We start from the raw sequence: 24,651 nt of genomic DNA, 5'->3' as shown, positions 1-24,651 counted from the left end.
TGGCTTCATGCGCAAACGCACAGGGCACTTGGAGGCTGTTGTTCCGATCTGTGAGGCTTGCTGTTCTGCCAGGCTGCCCGATAGAGACGACGCACCGCCGTGTTTGCCCGATGAAAAGTGGAAACACTATGTTTTAACCGATGCGTATGCAATAAGCTCGTATGGTTTATGCAGATACAAAACACATTATGTTCAACGGCCACTGAGTCGGGGATTTGACTTTACTACTTTTAAAATGAAACTGCTGTTTAAGCAGGTACGGTTTAACAAGGTTTTACTGTACCATGAACAGCAGGATTGGGAAATTAGAAAGTATAGTTCAACAACAGGCTGCAAAGCTAGTCGATTACGAGCACAGTAGCCGGCGTAATAATTTGTTAGTCTTTGGCATCACTGAAACGGGAACTGACTCTGGTGTAGAAACAAAGTCAAAACTAAAAGAACTTGTTCTGGAGAATATATTTAAAAAACTTAAGGGTGTGCAGGTTGATACAGTTGAGCGAATTCATCTCCTTGGTAAACCCCCAACCAACAAAATGTAGACCAGTTATTTTTAATTCTTTTTACATCAGAGAAAAGGAAAGGTTGCTGAAAAAAGATGCAAAACTAAAGGGTACTGTTTGGCATATTAGCTCTGACTATGCCAAAGAAACAGATATACGCAGGAAACTATGGGAAAACGCAGCCGCAGACAGGGCCAAGAAAGCAAAGGTCCTGCTCGTTTATGATAAACTTCGCATGAACAATGATACATATTTTTGGGATGACAACCGCAATTAACGCTGCCTGCTGTCTAAAAGTGTAGAGCATAGGGCTGATAACTGAAAACAGCACAGGTTAGATCGTTCAAGCAGCACTGATGATCCTGATACCATAGGCAACATTCGGGCTCATTGTCACAGATATAGCTATGCCTTTTAAATTTGAACGCGCGAAGTTTTGTAAATAAGACTACACGGTTAGAATATCTGCTCCTTTAACAAAGCCCGCATGTTGTGGTAGGAACAGACCCCGCAGGGGCGTCTGCGTCAGCAGGCGTTTGGTGCGTTGCGACACCACGGACCCGAGCACATGAGGGTTGGACCCTCCCGCGTGTAGCCGTGCGCGGCTTAGCCGTGTCCGGGGAAAGGGGGAACCTGGAGGTTGAGCCGATGCCGGGTGCTCGAACCGTTAAGGCCCCCCGGCAGAGGCAACACACCTCCTTGGCCTCTGCTTCACGTAGACGGCACCCCCGGACTGACCCACCAGGGGGAAATCGGTAGTTGCCTTTTCCTATCTCTCTCTCCCTCCAGCCTTCGTCTTTCTCTCACTTTCCGCCTTTCCTGTCTTCTCCTAGCTTCCGTTTACTTCAAAATTTTTCCAGGCAGCAAGGGTTAACCTTGTGTGAATAACCAACCTAGGTTATCTCATATTTGGTTATAGTGATAACCTACAGCTGGCGTTTGCAGGACCTGTTTCTACAGTGCCTGTAACGTCCCCTTGTAGGGCTCCACGGTGGGTGGTTGGCGTTATTGCCAAAAATTACATTATTCTATGGCTAGTTCCTTCCCTCCCCTCCTTGATCGCCCTCACAAAAGAGGGCGCACCGATGATGTATTCAAGTTCTTTGGTCGTGAAAGACCCAACTTCCCACGATTTCATGTGATTCACTCCGAAAAGTCAGACACACAAGTGCGTGCAATCTCCCCATTTCTAGTATCAAAGTCTTTAACTGACGTGCTTGGTCCAGGTTACAAGGCGACAAGGATGGCAAGTGGAGATCTCCTCTTGGAGCTCCAGGATCTGAAACAATTTGAAAAGTTATCCAGTCTCGTGTCATTTGGGGACGTTCAAGTGACAGTGACTCCGCACCGCACTATGAACACTTCACGCGGCGTTGTCTCAGATGATGACCTGCTTCAGCTGACAGAGGCAGAGCTCCTAGAGGGCTTCAATGAGCAAAATGCTGTTAATGTGAAAAGAATAAAGATGAGGCGCGATGGTAAAGAAATTGCAACCAAACACCTAATTCTCACCTTCAATTCAAGTGTCCTGCCCGAATCAATCGAGGCCGGGTACATAAAGCTCCGTGTCAGGCCTTACGTGCCTAATCCACTCCGATGTTTCAAATGCCAGCGCTTCGGCCACAGCTCGCAGAGCTGCCAAGGCCGCCAAACTTGTGCTAAATGCAGTGCCAAAGAACACTCCACTGAAACCTGTGAGAACGCTCTCCGCTGTGTAAACTGCGATGGGGAGCACGCCGCGTACTCGCGGTCGTGCCCATCCTGGAAGAAAGAAAAGGAAATTGTTACAATTAAAGTCAAGGAAAATATCACTTTCAAACAGGCACGCAGGCGGGTTTCATACCTGCCTAAGAAAAGCTTTGCCGAAGTGGCGCGTCAGGGGGCAGCGTCACAATGGCCTCCGGCGGCTGTCTGACCCACACGCAGTGAGTCGGCAGTTACGCCGTCTGCCCCTGCGGCGGTTGCAGCTAGCGCTGCTCCGTCAACCGTGGAGAAGGGACCATCGATCCTGAAGGTGGGCGCAGCCGAGGCTGCCTCAACCTCCCAGGTCCCTTCCAGCGCTGGCAACGGCCGGCGCAGCCAAATCCCCCAGGGAGCCCCATCGACCTCCGGGCTGGTGGGTGCAGCGGTCTTGCCCTCCAAGGTGGGACTCTCCCTGATAACTTCTCGCTCGCAAGAGCACGTGTCCGGCGCCTCACAAGAGGCAATGGACACAACACCTATCCCCACGGCGCGCCAAGTGCCTAAGGAGCGGTGAGGCTCCCTCGAACGCTCCAGAAAGAGCAAAACTCCTGTTACAGGGCCTCGAAAGGGCTCTGTAATTTAATCACTGTAATTTCCATAATCACTACTCCTGTTTCTGTACACACAGCACATATTAACTCCCAATATGGATACACAAATAATTCAATGGAACGTCAGAGGTCTTCTAAGAAACCTTGATGATGTGCAGGAACTTATACAAAAACACAATCCAAAAGTGCTGTGTTTACAGGAAACACATTTAAAAAACAAACACAAACTTTCTTCGACAGTATCTAACTTTTCGCAAAGATCGCGATGATGCCGTCGCATCATCGGGCGGTGTTGCCATAGTCACTCATAGAAATATAGCGTGCCAACCTTTACAGCTACAAACGCCCCTTGAAGCAGTGGCGGTTCGAGCTGTCCTACTAAACAAACTCATCACCATTTGCTCGCTTTACATACCCCCGCATTACCAACTAAACAAACATGAATTTCAGTCCTTGATAGATCAATTGCCAGAACCCTATGTTGTTCTTCGCGATCTCAATGCGCACAGCAGCCTGTGGGGAGACTCTCGTATCGATGCGCGAGGTCGCCTCGTTGAACAGTTCCTTTTCTTGTCCGGTGCGTGTCTGCTGAATAAGAAGACACCCACATATTATTCTCTCGCAAACAGAACATTTTCTTCAATTGACCTCCGCCTAGTTTCCCCTTGTATACTGTCTGAACTCGAATGGGAAGTCACCAAGAATCCTTACGGAAGCGACCACTTCCCCATACTGCTAAAAACACATAAAGAAAAAGAATGTCTACCACAGGCTCCTAGGTGGAAGATCGATACAGCCGACTGGGAGAAGTTCCGAAATTTAACTAATATCTCATGGAATGACATGTCTTGTTTAGGACTTGATGCTGCTGTGCAGTATCTCACAGCCTTCATTATAGATATTGCATCTAAATGCATATCAGAAGTAAGTGGCTTGGCAGGTAAACGGCGGGTCCCGTGGTGGAACGAAGACTGCAGGATCGCTCGTAAGAAACAAAACAAAGCGTGGGGGTTGCTACGCGCTTCTCCCAATGCAGAGAATCTAGTCAACTTTAAGCAAGTAAAATCCCAAGGCAGGCGAACCCGCCGACAGGCCAGAAGAGAAAGCTGGCACAAGTTTTTATCGAGTATTAACTCGTTTAGGGATGAGGCCAAAGCCTGGAACAGAGTTAATAGGATTAGAGGGCGGGAAACACATTCACTCCCCCTGGTAAATACACAGGGCGATACACTGCAAGACCAGGCAGACTCACTTGGGGAATATTTTGAGAGCGTGTCAAGTCAAACAAATTATACACAATCCTTTCTCAAATACAAACAAACAGAAGAACGCAAGCCATTAACAAGAAAAGGTCGAGAGAATGAGCCTTACAACCGTCCTTTTTGTATTGCCGAATTGAGAGCTGCCTTGAGCGCATGCAACAGCTCCGCACCAGGATCTGATAGAATCATGTATGAAATGCTCAAAAACTTACACAATGACACGCAGGATACACTACTCGCACTTTTCAACACCATTTGGGATGCAGGGTACCTTCCAACTGCATGGAAGGAAGCCATTGTGGTCCCTGTTTTGAAACAAGGCAAGGACCCTTCCTCAGTGGCAAGTTACCGCCCGATAGCCCTCACAAGTTGCATTTGTAAGGTGTTTGAAAAAATGATTAATCGGCGACTCATTCATTTCCTTGAACTGAGCAAAATCCTTGATCCCTATCAGTGCGGCTTCCGAGAAGGGCGCTCCACAACTGACCATCTTGTACGTGTAGAAGCAAATATCCGGGACGCATTTGTACACAAACAATTCTTCTTATCCATATTCCTCGATATGGAGAAGGCGTACGATATGACGTGGCGTTACGGAATCTTAAGAGTCTTGTCAGAAATGGGCATCCACAGTAATATGCATAATATAATAGAAAGCTATCTGTCAAATCGTACCTTCCGGGTGAAAGTCGGCAATGCACTCTCACGCCCTTTTACGCAAGAAACGGGTGTACCCCAAGGAGGCGTGCTGAGCTGCACGCTCTTTATCGTGAAGATGAACATGCTTCGTGCTTCATTACCACCCGCCATCTTTTACTCTGTCTACGTGGACGACATTCAAATAGCTTTCAAATCTTGTAACCTCGCAGTCTGCGAGAGACAGGTACAGCATGGCCTGAACAAAGTCTCAGTGTGGGCAGACAAGAATGGATTTAAGATCAATCCTAACAAAAGCTCTTGCGTTCTTTTTTACAAGAAAGAGAGGCCTGGTTCCGGATCCTTCCTTAGAACTGTGTGGACAACGAATACCTATCAGCGAAGAGCACAAATTCCTAGGTGTCATACTTGACTACAGACTCACTTTCGTCCCCCACATTAAATATCTTAAAGAAAAATGTCTGAAAACAATGAACATAATCAAACTTCTATCCCAGACTACATGGGGTAGTGACAGAAAGTGTTTAATGATTATCTATAACAGCCTCATTCGATCACGACTAGACTATGGTGCCGTGATCTATCATTCTGCAGCCCCGAGCGTGCTAAAGATGTTAGATCTGGTCCACCATCTAGGAATCCGACTGGCCACTGGCGCTTTCAGAACGAGTCCCATACAAAGTTTATATGTAGAATCAAATGAGTGGTCACTTCATCTGCAGAGAACATACATCAGCCAAACATATTTTCTGAATGTCCACTCAAATCCACAACATCCCTGTTTCAATACCATTAATGACATGACATATGCTACACTCTTTCGCAATCGTCCCTCCGTAAGACAGCCTTTCTCGCTGCGTGTGAGGGAGCTTAGTGAAGAAATGAACGTTCCACTCCTCGAGCTTCCCCTAATGCATCCAGCCAAGCTGCTACCTCCTTGGGAGTGGCAGCTCATACATTGTTATATATCTTTCGTGGAAGTCACAAAGCATGCTCCAGAGATTGAAATCCAAATGCATTTACGGGAACTCCAGTACAAATACTCCTGCACTGAGTTCTACACAGATGCATCGAAGTCACGCGACGGGGTATCCTATGCAGCCGTCGGTCCATCCTTCTCGGAATCCGATTTACTGCATCCGGAAACTAGTATCTTCACGGCTGAGGCCTACGCAATACAGTTAAACCTGGATATAACGAAGTTGACAAAAGCTCGCAATTTTTCGTTACATACAGGTTTTCGTTACATGCAGGTTTCGCGTGAAGGATCGTACGAATGATGCAGAAACGAAACCAAATAGCTCAATATATCCGCGAAGGTGAACTCACCCTTCAAGCATTTATTTTACACCAAAAAACTGCGTAATTTTCGTTTGCTTCTTCGGCACAAGTGACGGCACAACACGCTGCTCCAAAGAAGCTAAATCGTGTAGAGCTCCTTCATCGTCGAGCGAGCCGACGAAACGGCGCATAACGTCCATTGCGTTCATCACCTCCTTTGCAGAAGGCACGTCACACGGATCTGCCTCACAGGCACCATCATCACCGCCATCGGGATTTTGCACGCTTTCAGCTACTGCTGCATCAGACATTTCTTCTGTAGCCACGGCGGCGTTGTCGGCAAACAAAAAGTCGGTCAGTTCAACGTCGTCGGGTACACCACCATTAGTGCATAGCTCGTTCCACGCTTCGGCCACATCGGACGGAGTAGAAAGGTCTTCCTCCTCCTCCTCGTCGGCACCAGCCCGTGCGTTTTTGGCTATTCCGGCCTTTAAAAAGCAATTCGCGATAACTTCTGCCCTGACCTCTTGCCAGGAGGCAGCAAGCATCTCGACTGCTTGATAAATGTCGATCTTCATCTCCCGTTCCAGACGGATGTCGAGAAGTATCTTCTGGATTAGTCGGTGCCGGTAACAGCATTTAAAACTGTTAATGACCCCTTTGTCCAGGGGCTGTATTAGAGACGTGCAGTTGGCCGGGAAGTAATGCAGTTCGATGTTCGACAGCTGCAGGCCCTCGACGTGGTGCGCCGAGCAATTGTCCAGCAGTAGGCAAACTTGACGGCCTTGCCGCTTGACGTCCTGGTTAAATTCCTTCAACCACTCAGAAAATATTGGCCGAGTCATCCAAGCTTTGGAATTCGCCACATACTTCACGGGCATACGCTTCGTCCCCTTAAAACACCTGGGACGGGCACTTTTGCCGACAACTAGCGGGACTCGCTTGTCTGTGCCGTCGAGGTTGGCACACAGCAGAATTGTTATGCGGAGCTTGCTCTGCTTTCCACCGCGGCAGTCATCGCCTTTTAACGCTAGCCTGCGGCCCGGAAGCATCTGATAAAATAGAGCCGTCTCGTCGGCATTGTAGACATCAGCCGCCTCGAAGCGACTCAGGATTCCAGGCAGCTCGTCAGCCACCCACGAAGCAGCAGCATCGCTGTCTGCGGAGGCAGATTCGCCGCTGATTACTCTTCTGACGACACCATGCCGGCTCTTAAATCCCTGCAGCCACCTGTTGCTTGCCTTGAAATCATCATGGCCCAAGATACATGCAAAATCCTTTGCCTTCTGTTGCAAGATCGCACCACTTATGGGTACATTTCTGGCTCTCGTGTCCAAAAACCACGTGAACACTGCCTTGTCCACATCAGTGTATGTGGACAGCTTCAGTCTTTTTTTCTTCGAGCTTGTTCCCGACTCCACTGCGTTTCTGATACTGTGTTCCGCACTCAAAATCGTTGATAGTGTGCTCGCTGGAATGGTGAAACGGGCGGCAACGTCCTTCTTCTTCTCGCCCGCGGAGACAGCATTTAAAATTGCGAGTTTGTCTTCAAAAGACAGAACTTTTCGTTTTCTGGCAGCAGAACTCATCACGACCAACCGACGACGTAGTTAGAAGCGGAGACGCACGACTACACGCCGACAGGCAGGCCTAGCACCTCCAAAACAAGTCGGACAAACCAGTACCAGGGCACAGTTGACACATGCACACGTGCAGAACGCAGGACAACACTCAAAATGGCGAATGCAACGCATCCACAGAGAAAGAAAAAAAAGTGACGCATGTCGTTCGTCATGGAGTGTCGTTCGTCATCATCCCTCTCCCTTCCCGCGCCCTGGCAATGAAAGAACCGGCTATCAGCGTTGCTTTTGAAGTGAATTCTTACACATAAGTGCGTCTAAGCCGTTGAAACAAATAAAAATCACTAAATAAGAATGCTTGTCCTCAAATCCATACGAAACAAAATAAACCTGAAAGAGAGATCAGCTGCCGATACCAATGCCACCTGGCCTCACGCTAGACAAGCAAAGCCTGAAAAGACTGCTACGTTAGGCACGGAGCGGCGCTAGTTGCCGCCATCATCATCATCATCGCTAACTTTGCTCGGTCGCGGCAATCCCTGGCGTTCGCGTAGCTGCTGGCTCCTTACAATATTAATATTCAATAATCTAGAGCATTTCTTTGGCCGAATTTTCCTTAAAAGTGCAAAACGTAATGACTGATCAGCTTTGGGAGTTCGTTACATCAAGGCTAACCGCCGCAACGCGTTCGTTACATCAAGGTCGAAAATACATGGGCATCAATGGGGGCAGCGTTGGGGAATTCAAAAACTTCGTTAAATCCAGGAATTCGTTACATATAGGTTCGTTACATCCAGGTTTAACTTTACTGTCGACCGTGAAGTATATAAGGAAATCAAAACTCAAAAAATCAATTATATATACGGACTCCCTAAGTGTTGTGAAGTCTTTGATATCTTTCTGTAAGCACAAAAATCCTATAATCATTGAACTCTATTCCGTCCTAAGTAAAGCATATGTATCTAACCAGCATGTGATAATATGCTGGGTGCCTGGACATAGGGGCATTCAGGGTAACGTGTTAGTGGACCAAATGGCCACATCAATTGCATTACACACTGTTAATTCTACCGCTACAGTCCCTGTCGCAGACCTGAAGCCTTTCTTAAGAAGGAAACTGCGAAACTACTGGCAGCGCTTGTGGGACCTGGAAACAAATAATAAACTGCATGTAATAAAGCCACAATTAGGTTTCTGGCCTTCTGTAACAAAATCACGCCGGACAGATGTCCTATTCTGTCGTCTAAGAATAGGACACACTTTTGGCACGCATAACTTTTTACTTACTGGAAATGAGCCCCCAACCTGTGGGAGATGCGGGGAGAGGCTGACCGTCCTCCATGTCCTCCTGGAGTGTCGGAAAGCCGAATCTGACAGAAAGAAACATTTCCCATTAGCATACCGACAGCGCATTCCCCTTCATCCTGTTATGTTACTCGGCCCAGAACCTTTATTTGACACCAACGCAGTTCTAAGTTTTCTGAAAGATGTCTTGCATGTTTTTAGCCCCACATGTTCGTAGCGGGTCATCTCTTCAGAGGATGCCGCTGCGATAGCTTTTTCGTATCGCACATGCCTCTAGGCCCTTGTGTTTCAAGGGCTCTGGCGAGGCAGCAGTGCTCCAAGTAATTTTAACATCCTATATTATTCTACTTTACATCATTCTTCTACGATGGATTTTAATGTTCATAGTATACGCCTTTTGTCATCGCCATAATTTTATGACAAGTTAATTTTACGCACTTTACAGCGAATATTTTTAGGCCACTTTACAGCCAAGTTTCATCTTCCATAATACATCATCAACATTACCACTTGTCATGGCGCTCTTTGGCCAAACCTGGCCCTTGCGCCACAAAAAACCACACATCATCATCATCATTCTGGTAGTAACAGAAACGTGGTTGCATAAAAATATATCTGATTACTGTATTGTTCCTCCTGGCTATAGAATGTTCATGAAAGAGAGGGACACACGTGGTGGGGGCGTTTGTATCATAGTGAAAAACTGTATCTGCTGTATTGATTGACTGCAAAGTTGCTGAAACGGTTTGGTGCAAGATTGCATTTCATGGTATTGCCAACATCATTGGAGCAGTGTATTGTGCACCCTCTGCTTCGCCTGGGTTGCTGAAAGACCTAAACACTTTCCTATGTGCAAATGTCAAAGCAGACGTGAGATTAATAATGACTGGCGTTTTTAATCTTCATCACTTAGATTGGCAAAACCCATGTACTGTTGGCTCCGATTCATCTAGAGTTGAGAAGCTATTGGAAATTAGTTTCATATATAATCTAAACCAAACTGTACAAGAAGACACACGAGTAACGGCCACATCGCGGTCATTGTTGGATCTGGTGTCAAATAAAATAGGTGCTTATACTGTTAACGTTGAGAATGGTATCTCTGACCACAAGATGATTCTTGTTACAATTACAGTGGAAAAAAGTCTTTGTTTCAGGCCCTACATCCCTGTACGCATTAAGGATTATGGACACGCAGATGATGTTTCCATCCTTGACTACCTGGACTCTGCGTTTGGTGACTGAAATTGATTTCCATACTAAAACAGTAGAAGAGTTGTGGAAGATCTTTAAGATAATTGTACAACATTGCGAGGACAGCTATATCCCTAAACGCATAAAGAAGACAAAGCTCCAAAGCCCCTGGATAACCAGGAACATAATTCACATGAAAATAAAAATAAAAAGGTTGCGTAAAAGCAACAATAAATCTACTCAGGTTTCGCAACTTCGAGCTGAGTTGAAGCAAGCCCTGCAGGATTCTTAAAAAAAAAAGAAGAAAAAACTTCAATGACACGCTTAGCCACTTCCTCAGAACATCACCGCAAAAGTTTTGCCAATACTTCAGTGATAGGAAGGAAGAGGTACAGGAAATCAAGAAAGATCAGCTTCTGATAAACAAAAAAGATATTGTAGAACACTTTAATCACTTCTTTCAGTCCATATTCATTTTGACCAATGACGACGTCGATGTTAGTTCGGAAAGCGCAGTGGCCCAATGACATCATAATTACACATCAGCATACGTATATCATCTATAGCATACATATATCAGCAGCTATGAATTTAGATGCAAAAAAAGCGTACAGGCCAGATGATATACGACCCAATTTCTTCAAAGATATGCTGAATGGGCGTCGCAATACTTGACACTTATCTTTTCAAAAATCATTGCAAACTCATTCTTACCCCAAGATTGGTGCAATGCAGTAGTTATTCCGGTGTTTAAAGGCAGCGATCTAACAATAGTGAATAATTGCCGGACTATATCTCTTACATCAATTTCTTGTAAACTTTTGGAACACATAATAGCTAAGCATATCATTCGCCATTTAGAAAATAATTCTTTACTTTACCCGTGCCAGCATGGATTCATAACAGGCCTTTCCACTACCACACAACTCGTAGAGACAATTCATGATTTCGCAATGGCGATTGAGGCCAGGGAGCAGATTGACGTAATCGCTATAGATTTTGACAAGACTTTCGAAAAGGTGTCACACAAAAAGCTGATTTACAAACTGGAAACAAACAACCGGCCTTAATGCCACTATAATAAAATGGATAAAGCATACTTAAGGAGGTAAAGTAGGGTAAACCTCCAAAATATCGAATTTGCAATTTTGGCCCAGAAAAATCGAGTGCACTATGAAGAATAAACCTGCGGAAGCGCGGCCTCGAGCGCCCGCTCAAAACGGTTTTAAATGCCGCGCCAAAATGTGCCGCACGCTCTGGTGTTTAAAAATGGCGAACGGAGTTCGGAGGCCGGTTTGTTTATCGTTGTCTTTCGCAATTTCCTTCATTATGGCGCAGTTTTTTTTGCTTGGGTATGTGTGGCAAATAAATGTTGTGCAAAAAAAGATCATATTGTATTAAAAATATTTACTTTGATAGCAGATGTTCCGCTAGTGGTGCTCTTGTAGCGTGTTTTGTGTTTGTTATTGTTGGCATCATTACGGTTGCGGTCGTGTCTGTTTCGTGTTTCAAACGTATTGCTTGCCCAGAAGATGGCACGATCGTTCAGCAAATGGAGCAGAAAGAGAACTTTCAAAGGTAATCGGTTCACTAGCAAGAAGGGCAGTGAGAAACCGGCACGACGAAGCGCAAGCTTCACAAAACTTGGTGAGAGGATCAGTTGCGATTCCTTTGATGTAGACGGGGCAAGTATGACTGGCTACCGTCTAATCGACTTCGCTCTTCTCCGCAGTTTCTTGCACGATGTTGCTGTGTGTAAAAAGTGCAACAAGGGTGCAATAATACTGGAAGAAGCTATTAACAGGCGAAGCGGTTTGGCATCCTCCATAAATTTCACCTGCAGCGAGTGCGATGCTCTCAGTGTGCTTGAGACATCAAGGCGCATTGCTGGCAACACCTTTGAAGTAAATCAAAGGTTCGTTTATGCCCTTCGCGCCTGCGGCAAAGGTTTGGCATCTGGTCGCATCATGTGTGCTGTGCTCAATCTACCGCCCCCCAGTGGCGTAGCTAGGTCGTCTGGCACCCGGAGCCAGACGACCTTCTGTCACCCCCCCCCCCCCCCCCCGGGTGTAGCCAGCGGAAAGAGCGGTGTCTTCAGACGTATATAACACCCTTCCCCCCACCCCCCCACTGGCCCGTTGCACCCGGGGCCCACGGCCCCCCCGGCCCCCCCTGTTGCTACGCCACTGCTGCCACCGCCACCAAAGTTTGCATCGTACAACGCGAGGCTTCTTTGTGCATCTACGACCGCTGTAATAGTATGGCAAAAGCTGCCGAAGAACTGAAGAAAGAGGCCTTCGCCTCTGATGGAGAGCTGGAAACTGCGGTCACAGTGGATGGGACGTGGATGAAGCGGGGTTATTCTTCACTACATGGCGTCGTAGCAGCGATATCGGCCGACACTGGAAAAGTGCTCGACTTTGAAGTAGAGTCCAAGTTTTGCCACATGTGTGCCCGCAATCTTCACACAGATGACAACTTGAATGAATGTAAAGTTACCTACGATGGGCCATCTGGTGGAATTGAATCTGCTGGAGCAGTAAAAATCTTTAGGCGCTCTGTTGAAAAGCACCAACTAATGTACACAAGTTACATTGGTGATGGAGACAGTAAGGCGTACATTTCGGTAAGAGACTCGCAGCCATACAAGAAGGCCATAGAAAAACATGAATGTGTAGGACATGTCCAGAAGCGAATGGGCACAAGGCTCAGGAACATCAAGAAGAATGAGAAGGGGGAAAAGCTTGCCGATGGTCTACCACTTTCCGAGAAAGGGCGCCTCACAGAAAAGGACATTGACTCCCTTCAGGTTTACTATGGCAAAGCTGTTCGGGGAAATACAGACAGTCTGGATAATATGAGACGAGCGGTGTGGGCAATATACTTTCATAAGTTATCCACAGATACCAAGCCCCACCATGGACTCTGGCCAAAGGGACCCTCTTCATGGTGTGGGTATAACCGCAGCCTTGTTGAGGGAAGCCTTGAGACCTACTCCCACAAAAGCTACCTTCCTGAGGCCGTGATGGACGTCATCAAGCCAGTGTTCAAGGCGTTGTCAGATCCAGGTCTTCTGAGCAAATGTCTTCACGGACGAACACAGAACACCAATGAGTCGCTGAACCAACTCATCTGGTGTCGTGCTAAGACAACATTTGTCAGTGCTGACACCTTGAGGACAGCAGATAACGATGCTGTAGCCTACTACAATGATGGTAACTCTGCAAGAAAAGCTGTTCTAGAGGCTCTTGGAATTGTTCCAGGTGTGTTTTGTGATGTTGCCCTCGACAGAATGGACAAAGAGCGCGTTGACAGGGCAGAATTGTATGACTCTGCCGAGAGCAAGGAAACACGACGGGTAAAAAGGAACTCTAAGAAGGGTTTTGGAGACACCTGCAAGAATGTCAGCTGTGAAATGTATTCTCCTGGGCCATTTTGAGCATGCATGAGAAGTATGCAAACATAAAGCTTCATTTTTATCAAATTGTGTTTTTTGCATTTCCTCAAGTTCAATGTACCTTTTCTCAGAAAGTATTCTTCGGATTTCAGTGATACTTTGCCCACATGTACATTAGCCAGTCCTAAATATTCGGAACTAAAGAAATTGCAGATGATATGAATGATAACACTGGAAAAAGATTACACTTCAAGACTTCAAGACACCCTTGTGCCTCTGTGCATGCAGTGGTATTATTTTTTTAGGGAACAAATTCCTAAAAGAATGTGGCATGTCTTTAGTTCAGATATAACCTATGGGTATGTAGAACAACACTGCCTAACAGGGGCATCTGTTGTGAGCGTACGAAATTTGATGTAAATATCTGCACTTGTTTCTAAAATAATACGTTAAATGTAACATGTACCGTTTACCCTACCATACCTCCTTAACGAATCGCAACCAGGTGGTCAGAGTGGATAGTCATGTCTCCGGCTCGCTGGCAGTGCTCTCAGTTGTCCCGCAGGGATCTGTCTTGGTACCGCTTTTATTTTTGGTGCACATTAATGACACTTCTGCTGTGATGGAACCAGATGCGCATCTCAAACTGTTTGCGGATGACTATTTTATTCTACCATACGAAACACGGCAGACCAACTTAAACTTAATAACTGTCTAAAGGTGTTAAGCAGATGTGCAAGAAATGGAGTATGGAAATAAGTTATTCTAAATCAGCATGTACACATATTACTACAAAAAAAGAAGGGGCCGTCTTTTGTTTGCATATACTATTGATGACAAATGTTTGATAAGTACTAGTCACTTCAAATACTTGGGAATAACGATAACAGAAAACTTATTGGGGAGCATACATATAGATAATATTTGTTCAAAGGCATATAAGAAGTTATTTTTCCTGTGAAAAAAATTGGAGGGTGCTACATACGATGTAAGACTAACCGCTTACAAAACTTTTGTAAGGCCGCTTCTTGAGTACGCCTCAGAGGTATGGAGCCCTCACCAAAGTTATTTGAAGAAACAATTAGAGAAAATGCAGAGGAATGCGGTGCGTTTCATATGCTCCCGGTATCGAAGGACTGATTCAGTCGCAGAAATGCTCCGTTTTGCTAAACTGAACCTGCTAGAAATGCGTCGACAAAAAAATCAATTGAAATTATTATTTCAAATACTCCATCATCATCATCATCATCATCAGCCTGGTTATGCCCACTGCAGGGCAAAGGCCTCTCCCATATTTCTCCAACAACCCCGGTCATGTACTAATTGTGGCCATGCCGTTCCTGCAAACTTCTTAATCTCATCCGCCCACCTAACTTTCTGCCGCCCCCTGCTACGCTTCCCTTCCCTTGGAATCCAGTCCGTAACCCTTAATGACCATCGGTTATCTTCCCTCCTCATTACATGTCCCATTTCAAACGGTAATGAAATCTTAGTTGATTTCAACTAAGATGTCATTAACTCGCGTTTGTTCCCTCACCCAATCTGCTCTTTTCTTATCCCTTAACGTTACACCTATCATTCTTCTTTCCATAGCTCGTTGCGTCGTCCTCAATTTGAGTAGAACCCTTTTCGTAAGCCTCCAGGTTTCTGCCCCGTAGGTGAGTACTGGTAAGACACAGCTATTATACACTTTTCTCTTGAGGGATAATGGCAACCTGCTGTTCATGATCTGAGAATGCCGGCAAAACGCACCCCAGCCCATTCTTATTCTTCTGATTATTTCCGTCTCATGATCCGGATCCGCAGTGACTACCTGCCCTAAGTAGATGTATTCCCTTACGACTTCCAGTGCCTCGCTGCCTATTGTAAATTGCTGTTCTCTTCCGAGACTGTTTAACATTAGTTTTCTGTAGATTAATTTTTAGACCCACTCTTCTGCTTTGCCTCTCCAGGTCAGTGAGCATGCATTGCAGTTGGTCCCCTGAGTTACTAAGCAAGGCAATATCATCAGTGAATCGCAAGTTACTAAGGTATTCTCCATTAACTTTTATCCCCATTTCTTCCCAATCCAGGTCTCTGAATACCTCGTGTAAACACGCTGTGAATAGCATTGGAGAGATCGTATCTCCCTGCCTGACGCCTTTCTTTATTGGGATTTTGTTGCTTTCTTTATGGAGGACTACGGTGGCTGTGGAGCCGCTATAGATATCTTTCAGTATTTTTACATACGGCTCGTCTACACCCTGATTCCGTAATGCCTCCATGACTGCTGAGGTTTCGACAGAATCAAATGCTTTCTCGTAATCAATGAAAGCTATATATAAGGGTTGGTTATATTCCGCACATTTCTCTATCACCTGATTGATAGTGTGAATATGATCTATTGTTGAGTAGCCTTTATGGAATCCTGCCTGGTCCTTTGCTTGACAGAAGTCTAAGGTGTTCCTGATTCTATTTGCGATTACCTTAGTAAATAGTTTGTAGGCAACGGACTGTAAGCTGATCGGTCTATAATTTTTCAAGTCTTTGGCGTCCCCTTTCTTATGGATTAGGATTATGTTGGCGTTTTTCCAAGATTCCGGTACGCTCAATGTTATGAGGCATTGCGTATGCAGTGTGGCCAGTTTCTCTAGAACAATTTGCCCACCATCCTTCAACAAATCTGCTGTTACCTGATCCTCCCCAGCTGCCTTCCCACTTTGCATATCTCCCAAGGCTTTCTTTACTTCTTCCGGCGTTACCTGTGGGATTTCGAATTCCTCTAGACTATTTTCTCTTCCATTGTCGTCGTGGGTGCCACTGGTACTGTATAAATCTCTATAGAACTCCTCAGCCACTTGAACTATCTCATCCATATTAGTAATGATATTGCCGGCCTTGTCTCTTAACGCATACATCTGATTCTTGCCAATTCCTAGTTTCTTCTTCACTGTTTTTAGGCTTCCTCCGTTCCTGAGAGCATGTTCAATTCTATCCATATTATACTTCCTTATGTCAGCTGTCTTACGCTTGTTGATTAACTTCGAAAGTTCTGCCAGTTCTATTCTAGCTGTAGGGTTAGAGGCTTTCATACATTGACGTTTCTTGATCAGATCTTTCGTCTCCTACGATAGTTTACTGGTATCCTGCCTAACGGAGTTACCACCGACTTCCATTGCACACTCCTTAATGATGCCCACAAGATTGTCGTTCATTGCTTCAACACTAAGGTCCTCTTCCTGAGTTAAAGCCGAATACCTGTTCTGTAGCTTGATCTGGAATTCCTCTATTTTCCCTCTTACCGCTAACTCATTGATCGGCTTCCTTTGTACCAGTTTCTTCCATTCCCTTCTCAGGTCTAGGCTAATTCGAGTTCTTGCCATCCTGTGGTCACTGCAGCACACCTTGCCGAGCACGTCCACATCTTGTATGATGCCAGGGTTAGCGCAGAGTATGAAGTCTATTTCATTTCTAGTCTCGCCGTTCGGGCTCCTCCACGTCCACTTTCGGCTATCCCGCTTGCGGAAGAAGGTATTCATTATCCTCATATTAGTGTGTTCCACAAACTCTACTAATAACTCTCCCCTGATATTCCTAGTGCCTGTGCCATATTCCCCCACTGCCTTGTCTCCAGCCTGCTTCTTGCCTACCTTGGCATTAAAGTCGCCCATTAGTATAGTGTATTTAGTTTTCACTCTACCCATCGCCGATCCATGTCTTCATAAAAGCTTTCGACTTCCTGGTCATCGTGACTGCATGTAGGGGCATAGACTTGTACCACCTTCAATTTGTACCTCTTATTAAGTTTCACAACAAGACCTGCCACCCTCTCGTTAATGCTGTAGAATTCCTGTATGTTACCAGCTATATTCTTATTAATCAGGAATCCGACGCCTAGTTCTCTTCTCTCCGCTAAGCCCCGGTAGCACGGGACGTGCCTGCTTCTTAGCACTGTATATGCTTCTTTTGGCCTCCTAACTTCACTGAGCCCTATTATATCGCATTTACTGCCCTCTAATTCCTCCAATAGCACTGCTAGACTCGCCTCGCTAGATTGTGATTTGATTCACAATAGATTTGATTGTGTTGTTCATATAGGAGGTTGTGGCCAAGTACTGCACCAGGGTGGCCAATCCTGCTCTGGTGAGGGAGTGCGTTACCGGTTCTGGTCACCGGGATCATGCCACAGTCCAGGCCTGTTTATGCAATTTTATCATACGCAGATTGTTTTTTTTTAATCCAGTGGAAAATTGCCGGCACCGGGATTCGAACCACGGACGTCTTGCACGCGAGGCAGGTGTTCTACCTCTACACCACCGCTGCATCTCCCAGGCCAAATAAATATTACGACGGAAACATACATACTGGCACCTGGCAAACGGAGCGCCAGAACTAACCATAATCGATCTATGCAAGCTTATCCTGCTCACGCTGATAGGTTCAGGCACTCCTTCTTCCCCAATGTAATTGAAATGTGGAACATACTGATCTATCGCAATAAACAACAAACTCTGGATCATTAGCTGTGCGAGTCCGCCGCTTTATTCCGATGTATTCTGTGTTTGTGATTATTCCGCATGTTCTTTCTTTTCTTTTATATTGCTTCATAACCCTGTCTGTAAGGACCCTCGCAAGAGGGTTGACAGTATTGTTAAATAAATAAGTAAATAAAATGCGGCCTTATAGCGCGTTCACACTGAGGCATTCGTCGTCTGGAGCGGCTCCCAATTCGGCGGAACCCAGTTCAGCGGCGGCGAGATCCGCCGAAACAGCCCCTTCCGCGCCGATCGCTCCCGGACCGATTTTTGCGGCAGCTGCCGCCGGATTGCCTCGCCGCGAACCAATCGGAGCGCGTCTCAGCAATTCGAAAGATGGCGGCCAAGCCCAACGCTCTCGTCATATCGCAGTCTTCGAACGCGTCGCGACATCGGAAATGCTCATCGAATCGGTGCGTAACCGCCCCGTCCTTTTCGACAAGTACCACGCCAAGCACAAGGTATAAGCGACCTGACAAGGTGGCGTGACCAAGCTACGCGCGCCCTTGCAAAGCAGGACGAACCCACCAACGCCGGTGGCGTCGTCTCTTCGGCGAATGCTTCTGCACATCACGCTTCGCCAGAAAGGTGCTCGCCAACAGGCCTAGCAGTACTGCCGCTTCTTGCTCGGGGTTCATCATTGCCTTTCGAAGCAATGGTGGAGCCGCGCGAAATTAACACACGAACTCGACGCGGGCGGAGACAGCAGCGCAATTTCGAGCCGCGCGAACATCCGGGATATCCCGCGCTTGCTTCTAGGTTAACATTTTATGGGGTAGATGGCGCTGTATGTCGTTCCGGCGGCGCGGTGCGCAAGCGGTGTGAACGACGCGATTTTCGGCGGCAGGAGAATTCCATTCGCTGTAGACGCCGGATTCCTCAGTGTGAACGTGCCATTAGAGTCCATCCCGCAAACAGGATGCACTCGAATTAATATCAAGCCGTGGTGGAACCGCGAGTGTGAATTAGCTAAAAACAGGCAAAATAAGGCGTGCAGTAAGCTTTCGCATTACCCTAATGGAGAAAATCTAATCGCTTTCAAGCGAGCAAAGGATAGTGGAAGGCACATCTGGCGTGAAGCCAAGAGAGAGAGCTGGAAAAGCTCTCTATCGCACGTAACCTCATATGAAGATATAAAGAAGGTCTATGCGAAGGTGCAAAAGCTTAAGGGCCAAGCTCCTAGCCCACTTCCATTGGTAAATAATCTGGACAACACACTGGGACAACAAGCTGACACACTAGGTGATCACTTTGAAAACATTTCTGGTTCACTTCACTATACATCTGAGCATGTGCTGGTGGACGAATTGGTTGTACATGATTACAACGAAGGCGCCAAATAAAACAACGGACGAAGGAAGGAGACACAAGACAACCACATAGGCTCACTAACAACTGAATATTTTATTTCTTGACACAGGAATAAATAGCTGCTTTTAATGCTCAAAACAACAAGAAGAAACAGGGCCGTCATCTGCATCACACAAAGAAACTACGATACAGAACACCTTCTAAGTCCCGCTCCCAAGATACGCCAGTTCCTTTGTCAATAGAGAAACTGAGGCTTCACTGATACAATTATCACCACGCTTCTTGATCTCAAGCGCTTCCAGTATCTCCCTTGTCAGTTGATCATCAGCTCTGTTCAAAACACAGGTTCTATCAAAATTTGGAATGCACTTGTGAGCCTTACAATGCGCACTTATGTGACCGGAGAGCTGGTTTTCCATCTTATATTGATGTTCATGCAATCTGTCATTCAGACACCTGCCTGTTTGGCCTACATATGGTGAACCACACGGCAAGGGAACCGAATATACTACTTTCTTTACACATCCGACATGCTTTTGCCCGAGGGTGCGTTAGTGCGCCTACGTGGTTGTCTCAGGTCTCCTTCCTTCATCAGTTGCTTTATTTGGCGTCTTTGTTGTAATCATGTATAACCAACTCGACCACCAGCACGTGCTCAGTTACTTCATCTCTAGTTCAGTTGCCTCTTTTCCTTGTTTCACTCGCGAACCTTCGTTCGTCACTGCTCTCATTGTTGCTGCTTCTTGCCAAGGATGAATGCTGGGCTTCTGTATCACACAAGGTTCTCCCAAAGGACGTTGTGGCGATGTTTGGCTTTGTTCTACCATCGTTTGGGCATGCGAATCGAGTGTGTAAGATTCTTCACTCCGAGTGGCAAAGACAAGCACGGTTGCACAGGGAGTGCCTTCAGGCAACTCTTCTGCTTGCCGCGAATCCCCACAGTGATCGACGACTGTGGTGGAAAAGGAACTAGATCATCAACGCCACCACGGAGTACACGTGGCAGCTGATGCTTCCAAGACTTCGAGCACAGGTACCGAAGAAATCACCACTGCAGAAAGTCCTGTGGTCATCGTTGGAGATGCTGCCATCCCAGATTCCATACGCCGCGTGCTTAGCTACGGGCCCGAGGTCGCCGTACAACTGGAGAAGGTTCCTGCGGAGCTACTTGCAATGGTCAAGTAGGTTTCCAGGCGAGCCAAAACAGAAAAACAGCAAAGGTGCACTTTGGAAGGCATGGATTTGCTTGCACGTTGTAAGACTGTTCGAAAGATTCCTGTAGCCAAAACAGTTAGTTATTTGAAAGGACAATCCCTGTCTATTTTAATCTCTGATAAGGAAGGTGGCTTTGTTGTAATGCCGAAACGCTTGTTTGAATCAAAAGCCTCAGAAGCTCTCTCAGGGGTTTTTAAGAAGTGCGAAATAGTGCCTCTTGCAAAAGTAAAAAGCAACGCCAAAAAGCTGTGTAGGAACCTGAATTTAACGAAACTGATGACTGCAAGAGAATCGGAGAAAAAGTTGAGCCGTGATGTATTCTTTCACTTTCTCCATGTTTTGTGTGCTGGCAGTTCAAGCCAAGGGCCAGCAAACCCATCCTCTCCTACCAATAAGCTCACTCAGAAGTAATAAAAAGAGGCATCATTCAATCATGTCTAACCAACGCACTTAACGAGTTGTGTGCATTGGCTGCAAAGCAGTTTTCATTGTCAGGCCAGCCGCCTCAAAGAGCCAAGTTATCCTCACCATGTGATCATATCTGTTGCAGAAAAAATGCTCAGGCAGCTCAAAGAAGCTAACGTTGTAAACCAGGGTCGAGCAGGCCCTTCTGAAACCAGGTGTGCCATCATTCCATATGTTCACGGCATATTTCACAATCTGAAAAAAGTAGGCAAACGAGCTGGCATTCGGGTTTTATTTTCCACTCTGAAATGTCTTGATTTGATGTGTGCCAAGGTGAACGCAGGGCATCGGGAAAATAAACAGGTGTCTGCAAAAAAACATGGGCAGAAGCATGTCGGATGTGTAAGGCAGTAGTTTATTCGGTTCCCTTGTCATGTGGTTCATCATATGTAGGCCAAACGGGCAGATGTCTGAATGACAGATTGCATGAGCACCAATATAAGATGGAAAACCAGCTCTCCGGCCACATAAGTGCACATTGTAAGGCTCACAAGTGCATTTCAGATTTTGATAGAACCTGTGTTTTGAACAGAGCTGATGATCAACTGGCAAGGGAGATAGATATTGGGAGCACTTGAGATCAAGAAGTGTGGTGATGATTGTATCAGTGAAGCCTCAGTTTCTCTATCGACTAAGGAACTGGCCTATCTTGGGAGCAGCACTTAGAAGTTGTTCTGTATCGTGGTTTTGTCGTGCAATGCAGATGACGGCCCTGTTTCTTCTTGTTGTTTTGATCCTTGACAGCAGCTATTTATTCCTGCGTCAGGAAATGAAACGCTCAGTTGTTGGTGCGCCTATGTGGTTGTCTCGCGTTTCCTTCCTTCGTCCATTGTTTTATTTGGCGCCTTCGTTGTAATCACATACAAAACAGTTTTAGTGCAGAAAAAAACAGGCTGAACGCAAACCACTTCTTCCCATAAATGAAGTCAAGAGGGCTACAACAGCGCTATCACAATACGTGAATTAAACATAGCTCTAAACAGCTGCCGAAGTTCAGCTCCGGGTAAGGACCAGATCAGTTCCACATGCTGAAGAAACTGCCACTGCAAACGCTTGAATGCTTGCTGGGCCTCTTTAATAAAATTTTTGATGCTGGTTGTTTGCCCAGCAGCTGGAAAGAGGCAATCGTTATACCGATCCTCAAAGAAGGCAAAGATCCCTCCATGGTTGGAAATTATCGGCTGATAGCTTTAACTAGTTGTTTATGCAGAGTGTTTGAAAAAATGATGAATCGTCACATTATACATTTTTGGAATGCAATAGTGTACTAGATCCGCTACAAGCCGGTTTTCGAGCAGGTAGATTAACAACCGACAACACAGTCCTTCTCGAATCCTACATACAAGATGCCTTTGTCCATAATTAGTACTGTCCTTCTGTATTCCTAATCCCGAAAAGGCATATGACACAGCATGGCGGTATGGCATAGTGCAAGACTTGAACGCCAGATGCCACCGAAGCGAAACGTGATGCCCACATCGTGCCGACCCCACATGCGATAAACGTAAACATGCTCCAGGTCATACAGAGCTACCTCTCTGATTGAAAGCTTAGGGTGAGGATAGGTAACAGACTATCCCACACTTTTGTGCAGGAAAATGGTGCTCCCCAGGGAGGTGTACTTAGTTGTACGCTGTGCATTGTAAAAATGAATTTGCTTTGAACTTTTGTACCACCAACAATTGCCTACTTGGTCTACTTAGACGATCTGCAAGTGAGCTTTAAATATTGCAATTTATCCATATGTGAGTGTCAGGTTCAGCTTTGTGTAAATAGTCTATCGAGATGGGCAAATGAGAATGGTTTCCGCTTTATTGGCCTCGAGCTCCACCACTGGAAAAGCTGGCGCCACCGTCGGCGTGACGTGCTAGGAGGGATCACGTGGACATAGCGGCCGCGTCGGCTGCTTCGGGCGCGCCGAAGCGAGCTTAAAACGAGTTTGAATTCCCTCGTACGCTGCGGTCCTCATTTAGTGGCGAAATTTTCCCGCTTCGAGTGTCTCCTTTACAACGCTTGCAAGCACTAAAATATGTAGTGGCTGCCTTTGAAGGCGCGCAACATGGTAGGCTACTGCTCGGTGCCGCAGGGTCGGACGCACGTAACGGAGGCCAGTGTCAGCGTTATTCACACGTAGCCGCAGGACAAGAAGCTGTGTGAAGCTTGGCTCACGAAACATAAAACCGGCAAACAGTCATCGGCTACAACTCGGGTATGCAGCAAGCTCAGACGCGAGGAAGATTTCTGCTACGGCGCCCGGTCTGCGATGTTCTGAAAACGCGCACTGAGACGCTCGCCCGAGTCCGCTGCCCGATTAATGTCATGACGGTTTGGTCTATGAACTTGTCGATGCTATAGATACTGGCAAGTTCAGTGGAGTGGAAAGGCAGCGGTAAGAAGCACATTTAAAAAAAGCATGGCATATGGTCATGTTTGTGTTATGAATTAATGCACTGGATTACAAAAAAGGAGCAGCGGGAAATGGCACGCTGAGAACACCGATAAACATACAGTGCGACGCAACTCGAGAAATATTATTGACAGGTCAAATAATTTAGAAGAAAAAAAAAAGATTGAATCGTCGCGACGTCACATCACAGTCCCTGTAGGCGTCGAAGTCTCTACAATGAAATTATTTTTGAACAGCTCTGATAGCACCCACGCAACAATGATTGCTTGTATACTGTCAAATGATCATATTCTGCGGCCTGAAGCTCATGGCACGGACAAGCATGCAGACGCGCAGTCGGTCGCTGCGAATCTGCGCGATCGCTGCATTGAGGCTTCGTTCTATTACACTCCATTTAGTTATACAAACACTATAAGAACATATTTCACTTAGTTTGCTCCCAGCGTTTATCTACCTTTCACGGAAGAAGCGGGTTGGGGAAACTCCATCGCGGCGATCGCGCGCAGTGGCGCTCACTGTATATATGTATTCGGTAAAGAGATAGCGTCTGTAAACGATTGTGTGCTTTCAGTTTGCCCAAGAATATTATTTAGACAGTAAGAAACTTCTCTCATTTCGAAAGTACTTACAGAAATGTCTGGGAGAGCTCGCACGTGGTGTTTTCAGTGAGCGCTGACAGCAAAACCTATGAGGAGCGCGCCACGTGATCCCTCATACTATGCCTTCCGATAGATGGCGACTCCGTAACTCCTCGCCGCCAATTACAGAAAAAAACAACATGCGTCCTATTTACAAGAAAAAAAGGCCTACACTCTGATCCGTCCATTGAACTAAATGGACACAAAGTGTGATGGTCAAAAGCGAACATAAATTTCTTGGCGTCATTTTCGATAGCAAACTTACATTTATTGCACACATCAAGAATTTAAAACTAAAATACCTGAAATTGATAAACGTCATAAAGATCCTTGCTCATTATTCCTGGGGAATGGACACGCAATGTCTGCTATCACTCTTCAGTAGTTTTTTGAGGTTCCAAATGGACTATGACAGCATAGTATTTCAGTCAGCGCCTAAAACAATGTTAAATATGCTTGATCCCATACAGTTGCCGACTGATTTTCCGGACTCCTCAAATTCGGACATGCTCGATTATTCAGTCTGCTTTGCAGCACCGCCATTCTCCTCATAGACCATAATTGTATAACAACTGCCGAAAGTTCGGACACCTTGCAACCTCTCATCTGATTTTTCGGACACTCCTTG

The 24,651-nt window shown here is 46.1% G+C and overlaps 2 protein-coding genes across 3 annotated transcripts in view; both read left to right on the top strand.

The window, feature by feature from the left end:
• Positions 1-24,651, top strand: part of LOC139052812 (transcriptional adapter 1-like) — a 324,652-nt gene that overhangs the window by 153,112 nt on the left and 146,889 nt on the right. The window lies entirely within an intron of this gene.
• On the top strand, positions 11,629-13,515 carry LOC139052806 (uncharacterized). Its single transcript, XM_070529942.1, has 2 exons — positions 11,629-11,654; positions 12,150-13,515. Exons 1-2 carry the CDS (start codon positions 11,629-11,631, stop codon positions 13,513-13,515), a joined length of 1,392 nt encoding a protein of 463 aa, XP_070386043.1.

The sequence above is a fragment of the Dermacentor albipictus genome, unplaced genomic scaffold (genome assembly GCF_038994185.2).
Source record: "Dermacentor albipictus isolate Rhodes 1998 colony unplaced genomic scaffold, USDA_Dalb.pri_finalv2 scaffold_36, whole genome shotgun sequence".
NCBI lineage: Eukaryota > Metazoa > Arthropoda > Arachnida > Ixodida > Ixodidae > Dermacentor > Dermacentor albipictus.
Note: the sequence above shows the minus strand (reverse complement) of the source record. Positions and strands in the feature narration are given on the sequence as shown.

Bases quoted from the DNA above. Each gene is read 5' to 3' on its own strand.
- LOC139052806 (XM_070529942.1), top strand. From the start codon at position 11,629: ATGGAGCAGAAAGAGAACTTTCAAAG. The intron at 11,655-12,149 runs GTAATCGGTTCA...CCCCGGGTGTAG, and splicing joins CAGAAAGAGAACTTTCAAAG to CCAGCGGAAAGAGCGGTGTC.